Source organism: Astyanax mexicanus, chromosome 5, assembly GCF_023375975.1.
Source record: "Astyanax mexicanus isolate ESR-SI-001 chromosome 5, AstMex3_surface, whole genome shotgun sequence".
Taxonomy (NCBI): Eukaryota; Metazoa; Chordata; class Actinopteri; order Characiformes; family Acestrorhamphidae; genus Astyanax; species Astyanax mexicanus.
In genome coordinates, this window is record NC_064412.1 from 23,488,735 (window position 1) to 23,501,335 (window position 12,601).

Here is a 12,601-nt window from a genome sequence, read left to right on the forward strand (position 1 = left end):
TTCTGTGGTTTAAAGAGGCTTTGTAGGAGGTTTCAGCGCTGAGCATGTAGAACTTTATAGCTAAGGAAAGCTGGGGTGACATGCCGTAAACACCACAATGACGTGGAGCTCATTCTCCAGAGAACTGCAGGGTCAAACCACGATCAGAGAGCACGCCTCTCTCATGCACTTACTGTTTTCTCTTAGTTTAATGCATTTATCTCTTTTTCCACTAGCTTACATTCAGTATCTCACGCTCTTATTAATCTGTAGCTTTAAAAAAAGAATGCTGAATCTCTGTGCTAATAATAGTTCACTAAAAGAAGGCCTGAAATATCTCTATATTTATCATTAATCGTGCTCTTTTCTTTATCACGATGCTTATCAAGTTGTCAGCAACACAAACTCCTGTAACACTGACTTTGTACATCTCCCCTAGTACAACCTTAATAAGCACATGATTATTATATCTAATCTTCTTATAATCATCTACTATTTTACTACACAACCACAGCTCTGGAAAAATTAAGATACCACTGTGGTTTCTGAATTAGTTTATCTGATTTTGCTTGGGATATTTTTGAGTAAAATGAACAACATTTATCCCAAATTCCAAAAACATTGTCATTTAGAGCATTTATTTGCAGAAAATAAGAAATGGATGAAATAATAAAAAAGGTGCAGAGCCTTTAGATCTCAAATAATGCAAAGAAAACAAGTTCATATTCATTCAGTGTTCAGAAATGAATATTTGGTGGAATAATCCTGTTTTTTAAATCACAGTTTTCATGCATCTTGGCATGTTCTCCTCCACCAGTCTTACACACTGCTTTTGGATAACTTCATGCCACTCCTGGTGCAAAAATTATATCAGTTCAGCTTGGTTTGATGGCTTATAATTATCCATCTTCCACTCGATAATATTCCAGTTTTTTTAATTTGGTAAAAACAAAGAAACTCATAATTTTTAAGTGGTCTTTTATTTTTTCCCAGAGCTGTAGATTGAGAGAGTTTATCACAAAAATCAAATGTGAATAGGAGTGACATGGGTGAGGTGTATCATGGTATCATGGCAAATTTGACATGGTTACATCGTTATGAACTGCCCTGCATCATTCTGGCTAAAAGAACCCGAACCCACTCTGAACTCATGTGCACTGTTGAACCGTGATTGGTCAAGATCTGTTTACTAGAGGGCTCATTCATTTGTTTAGTTTGGTAGAGGGCTCACTGCCCTATTGCAGCCTTTGTGATACCAGTACTGAAGGCCAATATTGCAAGAACAGTAAATGCAGTCTTGGACGTTTTAAAAGGGAGAAGACACTGAAGTTTGGGTCCATTCACAGATTAAGGGGGCTCAACTCTTTTACTCAAATTCCAAAAGCCTCATTCATACACTGTTACACTCTGTTAGGCCTCTGTGTACACACAGGAAGACTGACAGTGTTTGCTCTGCCTACAGATGTAGATTTGGGACAGACTGCAGTTATAAGTCCAACCCAGGGGTCATTCAGGAGGACCATATAGAGGAAAGGTTAAGGCAATTCTTTAGTACAGTATCCAACTAAAGTAAGCAAAAGGAGTGCTGGTTAGTGTTGCACGGTATATCGATATTAGAAAAGTATCTTACTACTTTATCATTTAAAATGGTACAATACCCCATTTATTTAGTACTTGAGCGTGTTTTAAAATAAGAGCAGAATTTACAAGGAGAGCTACAGGGGGACACTACGCGTGTCTCTCCTCTCTCTGCAGGGCAACATATTCTGTGAGTTAGAAGAGAAAGCCAGGCATGGCTACAAGCTAATACCAGCAGTTTTGCTGACCATCCTCAGCTTGTAGAGAAAATAATAAAAGTACACGCACAATACTAAACATCGAATTCTTTTGATAAGAATCTGACAGTCAAGTACACATTCAAACTGGCCTGCAAAAAATGCTTTAAACCTGTGCAGACCAAAGGAGCAACAAACAAAATAATGAAAAACAATTACATCATACTTATGTCCTTATACATACAAGTCTATAAACTGGCTTTATCTTTCTAGATAACTAGCTACCACAGTTTGCACTGGCAGCATTATAATTACCCTAACTAAATATAACAATAAATAAAGAACTAGGCTTTCACATGTAGATAATCAGCACCAGTTATAAACTGAGCATTTTAAACTCAACTGTACTGGTAACTGTAATCACATACTGTAATCTTCTATTACAATCATTTCTGATGTTTTAGTTGTTTGCTTTTGTATTGTTTTAGTAACTGTATTGAAAATTATAATCTTGTAAGGAAGCTGTACATTGGCATATATTTTAGGGAAGGCCAACATTAAGGGCCTATTGGTCATATTTGCACAATACACTACAAAAAAATATTGGACTTAGAAATTAACTAGAGATTCGATATTTTATTTTTAGGAGAGATCAGTCCTCAAGCAATAGGATCAAATAGATATCTGTGGAATATTCTTTTGATTGCAAGTAAAAAAGCTGTAACAAGGAAATGGCATATACCTTATCCCCCAGTAATGGAAGAATTAATGAATATAGTCAATAAAATATATGTAATGGAAAAAATTACATATGCTATTAGGCTGCAGATGTCAAAATTTGCAAAACTATGGTCAAAATGGACAATTTACATGAAGAATGAAAGACAGATTTCACTGAAACATTGAAATCATAATTTTGGTATCTTGCCAACACCAGTGCTGGTGCAAGCCAATAGGAAGACATTAGTTATCCAACTTGGTTGCTGAAACACTACTCCAAATCTAGAACTAGAAGTGAGCAGGGAAACCATTGACTGAATGTAACCTCAGGGGCATTCAGTCCACAGTTCATGCACATACTTTCCTATGACCTACACATGTCACAATGTGATTGGTGGACCCAATTAAATTTGCACAAGCCACAGTGCCAGCGAGTACACTACTCTACTGTATGAGACACGTGTGGTTAAGATTACAGCTATGTCTAAAACTCTTGCACTATAATAATTATATATATATATATATATATATATATATATATATATATATATATATTACAAATAATAAAGTGACTTATTAAAAGTGCACTGTACAAAAAAATAAACATGGATGAACCAGACAATAAAGGTAATAGTAATAGTAAGAAGTTGGAGTGCATCAAATATCTGGCAAAAATGCTCTTTCGTTGTCTGGCCAAATAAATGAAAAGACCATATCATTTATAATGAACAATTACTGATTGATTTTAACTTTTATTGCAGTATTTCCTATAATTCTGGCTAAGCTAACCTAGTCCTAGCATTTGTTTGTTTACTGGCTGCCTTTGACTTACCCTGTACAAATTTCACCCACATGTGAGATGAGTAACACTACTAAGGAAAATGAACTTCCGAGGTTAATTCATGCCTAAAGTTGCACTGCTAGGGTAGCTACGACAAAACAAAATTATGATCCTAATCCATTTTGGGTTTAAGGGATCACTACTTTGGCTTACAAACCCCAACCATTACCTAAAAGCACCATACATAGTTTGGCCCCTAAACATACACTGGCTCTGTTTGCTGTGTCTACAGTTGACATGCAGGCCTAAGCATTCAAATCACACACAAAATGCATGGCTCCAAAGCAAAATGTGCATTTGCTGATGCTGTGCAGATACAATGAGCAAATATGCACCAGTGTGGGTTAAGTAACACAACATAATATTTGTTCATAAGCCTTTTGGCATTATTTGTAAAAACAACAGATAATTTCATTCATGAACTGAAACTACATTAACATTATCTTGCCTAGATTTGTATAAATTATGCAGGTGCATGTGGAATGAAATAAAATAGAGAAACAAATAATGGAAAGGTAAAGAGTCGAAAAGAAGACAAGGATACACAATGTCACTGATCTGAAGCACCATGAACTAGTTATGGAAATGTGTACTAACAGCTCCATCATGCAACAATAGTTTCGGCCTATCAAAATTAAGTAAGAGAGTGATTACAAACCAGGTCCACGAGGTCCTTTACATTTAACATGTCTTCATGTGAGACACAGAGGTATATACTGTATATACACTCATACAAATAAAAGTTAAAACCAGCATTGTCTTGTGGTATTCCAACAAGACAATGCTTGTCCCCCACTGCTGCAAATTGAAGTGCTTACTTTAAAAACAGATACTATGCCATGGTCAGCTGTATCACTAGACCTATTCCCAAATTGAAAATGTGTTATTGGAATGCTATTCGACATGCTATCAATACTGCATGAGGATATTTAATTTGTGCAGGCTGGATTACCAAAGGACACAATTAGGAACCTCTACAACTCCATATGCCGAGACCTGAGATCTGGCATAATTGTATTAGCAAACATGGCAGGCTGACTCCATAATGAAAGACACTACATGTGTATGTAAATATTGCATTATTGTCATATAAATATTACCAGTACCTTTTTACATTTGAATCATTTTACCAAAAGCACTGGATATCAAACACATACATGTATAAAGTATATATCCAATAAAGATTAAAGCATCGGAAAAGCCTATTTAAATATTCAAAACCCAGCATTGTTGGTTTTTTTTGTATGTGAGAACTCTCTGAATACAACCTGTTGAAGTTTCCTGAGTGCATTTCCTGAGCGCAAACTCCTATCTAGAACCGGCAGCTGCAGAGTTGTGAACTATAGAGTCTACAGAGAATCCTCACACTCACAAACTACCTCTACATTGGCACCAGAGAGTGATATGGCGCTGATTCAGCAAGCCATTAAATCAAACCAAGGCACATAAATCCCACACTTTTATTATTAATTCCCACTTCAGCACCAGGGTCCCATCAGTCGAACGTGGCTGTGGCGATGATGAGATCGATCGGTGTGATGATTCATTAGCACTCCGGTGGTACTGCTCAGTTTCTGCTTATCAGCTGCAGCAGAGCCACAGGGATGGAGGACTGGATTATGGATGTGCGGTGGGAGGTTATGGTGGGCGACGCGGGGGGTGGATGTGCATGCTGCTGTAATTTGTTTGCTCTGATGGAGCCTCCCCAGAGATCTTTTTTTCCCTCCCCTTTTAGAGGGTGGAGGTTAGCAAGCATAACCAGTTTAATGATCGACGAATCCCCCCTCCCCTCACTGTGCAGAGGTATATATACACTAAAGGCAGACTAGCTCTCCTGCTGTTGTTCTCACAACAGGCGGAGAGAGAGGGAGAAGGACAGGGGAGAAGGAAGGAAAGCAAAAGCCTGTAGAGAAGTGAGACTGTACAGGAATTTAACACAAGCAGCTGCAGCCCTCTGACGTCAAAATGAAGGTTGCCAGCTTGATTTTCCTGCTGATTGTTCTGTGTACCATCAACGCAGCCCCACGAACAGTCACAGAGGCACCTCCTAGCACTCCACGACCGACGGAAGCCAGGTCCCGCTTTGCGATGCTGGATGACGTGCGTCTGCTGGCTAACGGCCTCCTTCAGCTGGGGCAAAGCCTGCGAGAGTTTGTGCACAAGACCAAGGCGCAAATCAACGACATCTTCCAAAAGCTGAACATCTTTGACCGCTCCTTTTACCAACTCTCGGTCGTGACCAGCGAGATCAAGGAAGAAGAAGAGAAGCTGAAGGAAACCACCACCTTCCTAAAAGCCAACAATGAGGAGATCCGCAATCTGTCAATGGAGATCAACTCCAAGATCAACAACATCCTGCAGGAGCGCAGTCACCTGCAGAGTAAAGTGGGCAGTCTGGAGGAGAAGCTGAAAGGCCTGTCTGAGACCATGATACCTCTAGAGCAGCTCCAGGAGATCACTACCCTAAAGGTGAGTAAAAAATTGCTTTAGATCATTCTGGTACCTGGTATCTAAATCATTGTAGATTCGATCTCTCCTGATTTTTACTGCATCATATGGTAAACAAATAAAAGTTATTGACTTGTGCAGATTTTGTCTATTTATTAGTATTACATTTTTAACAAAGATATTGCAACAAAAGTAAAGGTCAAGTTATGAAAAAAAATCCTCCCACATCAACACTAAAAAGAGGTTTTCTTGCAGGATGTGATCGACTCTCAGGAGAAGACCATCAAAACCCTGCTAATGTCAGTGCAAGAGCAGCATGAGCAGCTCAACTCTCAGAAAATCAAAATCAAGAGTTTGGAAGAGAAGGTACATGCTGAGTTAAATTAATCACTGCATTACTGTGGATTTAGCAAGGCTTCACTTTTTTTATTTTCTTTCTGCATTTTCATTTCAGCTTAATTACGACTTTCTCCAAGAAACTGCAGAAAAACCTGCAGATTCAAGTCCAGAACAGCCAGACATTCTTGAGTACCTGACAAGCAACTCAACCAGCTCAACTATGGACATAAATGGTAAGAATCAGAAAAATATAAATCACACAGGAAACTAACATTAGAGTTCTGCAGGTTTCCTTATAAGCAGTTTTTTTGCATGCAGACTTTCCCACAGACTGCAGTGAAGTGTTCAACAGAGGCCAGAGGAACAGTGGAGTTTACCCCATCAAACCCAATCAATCAGAGCCCTTCAACGTGTACTGCGATATCAGCTCAGGTAAGAAACAAAACACAGCCCGTTCATGTTGACTCAACATTGATTTCTCCTGCAAAAATCAGTACAAAAAATGTTGAGCTTACTCCTGATAGCCTATAAAACCTGTGGCTTTGCTTTGAATAGGTTTTGTTTTGGATTTTGGAAAAAAATAGCAACAAAATTAGGGTTGTGTATAGGCAAGCACTTGGCAATACAAAATGCATCATGATAAAAGGTTACTAATTCAATATTTTACAATAAATGTTTCAATCAATTATTTAAGAACACTGTCATAGTATAAATAAATAATACACTAAGACAATTTCATATTTATATATCATAATTAAAAGAAAAGTTCACTTTTTATACAATCAGAACAGTGGGATCTTAACACAGAGTACAACACTGCTATCTAGTGGTGGGGATTAAAACACAACACTAAATGATCCAATGTCTGGCATCAATCTTTATATCTCTAATTAAAATATATTGAATTTGCAGATGGAGCTTCCACAGTTATTCAACGCAGAGTGGAAGGGTCTGTGGATTTTGACCAGAACTGGGACAAATATGAACAAGGATTTGGAAATCTGGAAAGTAAGTAAACAAAATCAAATGAGATATAGGATAAATCGACCACTAAATCAGCCCAGTAACTCACTGTTACTGGACCTGAATTGAAAACTGAGACAGAGAAACCCCTTAATATTAGGTATATTTAGGTCTTGGTTACATGCTGAATTAATAATTTAGTCAAGCCTGGCTTTTTATATGCAGTTATTTGGCCATTTTTCCCCTAAGTTATCAAGAACAATTGCAGAAAAATAATTTCTCACTAGACACAGCTGTGCATCTTTGGACTGCTGACAACTTAAACACCACCAACACTTGATTTTACAGTACATCCAACATTACATAAGCTAAAGCTGGAGTCTGGCCAACTGCATTTGAAATAGGCTTCAGGCACAACAAATGCTTGGCATGGGTCCTATTAAAATTATGTCACAGGCTTAGCATCTCAGAATCTAGAGCGAAGAAACAAAGTGGGCGTGAGTTTCTAATACTTTGCAGTCCGAAATAAATAAATAGATGTAAATTTCCTTATATGAAGAACAATGAAAAACATGCTTGTAGGGCTTGCTATTCAAAACCTTTACAAATTCTGACTGACAACAGTATGTGACTCAAAGCTGGCCTAGCACAAAACAAACTTTCAGCAATGTTTTACAGCCGAATGCTAATGATAAAAGAATGTATCAAGACTGCCTGGAAAACAAAAACACTTGTCTCTATTTTCAGCACAGTTTTACCACAGAACACTAAGATAATGCTAGTGCTAAGACAAGATATCCAGACTTCCTGTTAACACAATTATAATAATTTAATAATTATAATAAAGACAATGCTAATGCTAAGCTATGGTAACGACTGTCTGCAAAACAAAAACACTCATCCTTACTTTTAGTGCAGTTTTACCACAGAGTGTTAAAATAATGGCAATGCTAATACACAATATAAATACTGCATGTTAACACAAACAATTATACTTACTTTTCAGTAGTTTCACCACAGAATGCTAAGATAATGCTCTTGCTTAGACAAGATATCAAGACTGTCTGCCAAACAAAAACACTTGTCTTCACTTTTAGTATAGTTTTACTACATAATGCTAAGATATTGCTAACGCTAAGACAATATATCAAGACTGTCTGCCAATCAAAAACACTTTTGCTCATGTTTAGTACAGTGTTTACCACGTAATGCTAAGATATTGCTAGTGCTTAGACAAGACATCAAGACTGCCTGCCAAACAAAAACACGTGTGCATGTTTAGCACAGTTTTTAACACAGCGTGCTAAGCTTATGCTGATGCTCAGCTAAGGTATCAAGACTACCTGCCAAACAAAAACAATTGTCTTCACTTTTAGCACAGTTTTACTACATAATGCCAATAGGACCAGATATCAAGGCTGCATGTAAACAAAAACAATTATGTTCATTTTAGCAGTTTCACCACAGAATGCTAAGACAATGCTGATGCTATGCTAAGGTATCAAATATGAAATATGCATGCCCTCACTTTCAGTGCAGTTTTACCACAGAATACTAAGGTATTGCTAATACTTAGACAAGATATCAAGACTGCCTGCCAAACAAAAACACTTGTCTTCACTTTCAGCACAGTTTTACTAAAAAATACTAAGATAATGTTAATGCTAAGACAAGATATCAAGGCTGCATGTAAACAAAAACACTTTTCATGTTCATGTTTCATGTTCACTTTTAGCAGTTTCATCACAGAATGCTAAGATATTGCTTATGCTTAGACAATATATCAAGGCTGCCTCCTAAACAAAACACTTGTGCTCATGTTTAGCACAGTTTTTACCACAGAATGCTAAGATAACGCTAATGCTAATGCCAAGTCTAAGTATCAAGTCTGCCTGCTAATCAAGAAAACGCTTGTATTTTGAATTACAGAGGAGTTTTGGCTGGGTCTGGCTAAAATTTACTCAATAGCCAGACAGAGCATGTACATACTAAACATTCAGCTGGAGGACTGCAGAGATGAAAAAAGATTTATTGAGTACATGTTCACTCTGGATGGTCCTGCATCTCACTACATGATCCATCTGACCCCTCTGTCTGGAAACCTGCCGGATGCCATGAGCAACCACACTGGCATGATGTTCACCACCAAAGACAAGGACAATGATAATCTTGAGGATTCCAACTGTGCCCGTAACTACTCAGGTAAAAACTTGTATTAAAACATTATATTAAGGCTAGTTCTGGTTTTAAATCCAAAACGGCTGTAGTTTTGAGACCCTTTGAGACGTTCTCATCTATTTACAATTTTTTCTTCTAACAATTTACAGGTGGCTGGTGGTTTAACGCATGTGGTGACACCAATCTAAACGGGCGGTACACCTGGGCCCGCTCAAGGAGTCGCACTCCACGCAGGAAAGGGATCTACTGGAGACCCAGCAGGGGAAACTCTTACACCCTTAAATTTACAAAGATCTCCATGAGGCCAATGTCCTAGTTCTAGTGATCACTGAACCTCACTGATTGAGCAACTCTCAATCAATGAGAAAGGCAGGCTGCAGTGACTCTGGCCAAGAGAAGTTTCCCCATTCTCCTCACCCTTAGTTGCAGGGAAAAAATATAACGCTGACTCCTTATCAAACAATGATGCAACAGCGCCAGGTCACTGACGTATGACAGAGTTGCAGATAGAGACAGAGTTGCAGATGTTGCATGTGCAGTTTTGGTAGAACTCTTCCTTACTGAATGTTTTGGAAAATCATGTCCATAGATAATACATGTATTATGCATAATGCATTGCTGGAGTAATAACAGACAAATTGCATGCTGTTATGAATTGTGATACATTTTGTAACCACATAAATAACTATACACCAAGTATCCCCTGAAAAAAGTAGTATATAGCATAGATGTGTAATAGTTCTCAATGTTTTTTTTTTGTCTGTTTTTATATTGCAGTTTAACTTAATACCGTATTTAAGCAGTGTTCATATTTGCGCTACATTAATCAAGAAACGTGCTATGATGGTAGTAACTGTTTGCTCAATAACATTACTGAGTCATATTGACTCCTGGCTACACACTGTGTATATGCAACTGTACAGGATTTTGTTTACAGATTTGTCTTCAGGAAAAAAAGTGTGATGCATCATTTTTATAACAAAAATAAACAAAAATTCTCAACAACCATCTATCTGGTCTTCAGTACTTGCACTGTAGAATAACATATCCTGCATTGTAGAAGAGTTCTATAAATACAACCAAATTTAGCTATGGATATACAGTATTGACTTTAACCCCAGAGCAAATGAGCACAGCAAAAAAGGTTTACCATTGAGAGTAATATAGTTATTTACCATTTCAAATCAACACCTCTGATGAAATGCTTACAGTTTCTTACAGTTGAGTAGAATGTTCAGTGTTAAACAGCTATAGATGAACTATTCAGTACAAAGTATAGCTAGTGAGAAGCAAACAAAGAGCAATGCAAGTAATTCCTGGAAAACAACACAAAATAAAGTCCTAAGAAACGAAAGAGTTGACATGTTTTACATCAGCCTTGCTTACCTAGTACCTAGAAAATGGACATGTTTAGACATTCAGACAGATACTGTACCCTACATTTCTACAGTCAACATGGCTAAAACCCAGGTTGACCCAGCAGACTGTTGGACTGATCTTTTATGCTACGCCAACCTTGTTATCTACCAATAGGCAAACATGTCCTTTTCAGAGTCTATGTCAACATAACCAGCTGATAAAAGGCTTTGCCTGTGAGGCCTTGAATAAAATAGCAGTTTGGACCATTCGGGTCACAAGTGAGAACCTTCAGCCAAGCCACGCAGTAAACTAATATCAGTAGGTGTAGAACAATAAAACCAACATATTTATATACAAATATGTTGGTTTTATTGTTATTCAAGTACTGATATTTTGTCTGATATTTTTGTTGCTCTATAGAAAATCAGTGCTATTCTGTAATTATAAATACTGAAAAGAACTGATTTTCTACAGAGAAACAGAAAACTTTTTTTTGAACACCCAGAGGTGTCAAGTAATGAAGTACAATTCATCTTTGTTTGTGCTGCTTTGAGAATGTCTGACACAACACCACCACATTACATTATGGTATACACTGGGAATTCTAATGTATATCATCTGCACACTACATTTTGCAATGCATAGGGACTATAAAGGGAATAAAATGTGCTGTTGAGATTTTAAACAGCACTACAAAATGGCTGACACACTTATGTCTAGGAGGGAGGAATTTCAAACACAGCTCTTGTTAAGGGCATTTTGGGGCAGTTTCAACTTAATTTTGAAAAGAGATTTTTCACTAAACAGAAAATACAGCCTAAGTATCTTAAAGGCCTAATTAGACCTTTGCATTATGATAATCATATACAGTGAAGAGAACATTAACAAGCAAAAAAAAAAAAAAAGGAAGAGTGTGAAAACTGATCTTTTAAACAAAACATCGACAAACCTTAACACTGCAACATAGTGGATATTGGTTATAGTGGATATATATGGATATATACCTGTATTTGGTGTTGGGCACATAGATGTCCCTGGCTGGGAACTCCAAAATCTCTCTGGTGGGCCGCACACGGCTGTCTGGATAAGGCTTAACCTGTAGCAGCTCTGGGGTCAGACAGTAGTGAGGGTTCTCCGGTGCAGGAGAGATGTCAATCTTCAGCTGAGCTGTAAAAATTAAAAATAGGAGTTCACACAGAGAAATTAGTATACACAGTTTGTGAATGGACCTCTCTTATAATCACATATAAACCTTTTAATTAATTACTGGATTGTTAGAGTGTAAAATTATGGTGTAGGAATATTTCTTTAGCATAAGCAGTGAGCAGTTCCGTGCTGGGGGCTTTATACCATCTAGCCCCCCTCTCCTCCTGGTATTAGGCAAGGTGCCAATAGTTTTACTGTATATTCATCTGTTCCAGAGACTCATATTTTATTGTCAATACTTCTCTACATGGACTAGACAAGCTGTGTGTGTGCATTTACACATCTGTCAGCAATGTGTGCAATTTAAAGTAGTTGAATGCACTCATTAAAAGGGGTGTTCACAGACATTTGGAGACATAGTGTATGATGTTCTGGAGAACAAACATAAAAGCTCTATATTTACAGAAAAGAAGTCAGTTTCCTAAAGCCATAGGAAGCCTGGCATTTATAAACAATGGGGCACATCTCATATAGGATTTGAAGCAATGTGCCAAATCCCAATCCCTTAAAAAACTTTATCTGGATCATTAAAAACAATATAATTCATCCTTGTTTAAACTCTGTCACTCTTCCTCAATATGATTTAACTAAACATCTCACTCTGGAGCATTCTGCTTAAAGCCAGATGGCTAAATTGCTATTAGGCATTTTAACTATTAGACTAAGCACTCTAAAAGAATTCCCAAATGAGCCCGGGACTGCTAAATCTCAAAATGTGCTTCTAACTAATAAAAGGATAACATTTATTTTTGCCAACCGTTCTGAACAGAAAACATTACATAAGGAGGTCAAA

General features: G+C 37.4%; 2 protein-coding genes across 23 annotated transcripts in view; one reads left to right on the forward strand and one right to left on the reverse strand.

Moving 5' to 3' along the window:
* The window catches only part of dock7 (dedicator of cytokinesis 7), an 87,220-nt gene that overhangs the window by 52,220 nt on the left and 22,399 nt on the right, over positions 1-12,601 (reverse strand). For all 22 annotated transcript variants that reach the window (XR_007439287.1, XR_007439286.1, XM_049479726.1 and 19 more), the window contains exon 14: positions 11,607-11,769. Coding sequence is in view for 20 of the 22 variants with exons in the window: in XM_049479726.1 (XP_049335683.1) it covers positions 11,607-11,769 (163 nt within the window). In the remaining 2 variants the exon portion in view is untranslated. The remainder of the gene's footprint in view (positions 1-11,606; positions 11,770-12,601) is intronic.
* Positions 5,151-10,248, forward strand: angptl3 (angiopoietin-like 3). The gene is made up of 7 exons (XM_007248181.4): positions 5,151-5,784; positions 6,019-6,129; positions 6,218-6,335; positions 6,421-6,534; positions 7,015-7,110; positions 8,995-9,267; positions 9,393-10,248. The coding sequence occupies exons 1-7, from the start codon at positions 5,281-5,283 to the stop codon at positions 9,557-9,559; spliced, it is 1,383 nt and encodes a 460-aa protein (XP_007248243.2). The 5' UTR covers positions 5,151-5,280; the 3' UTR covers positions 9,560-10,248.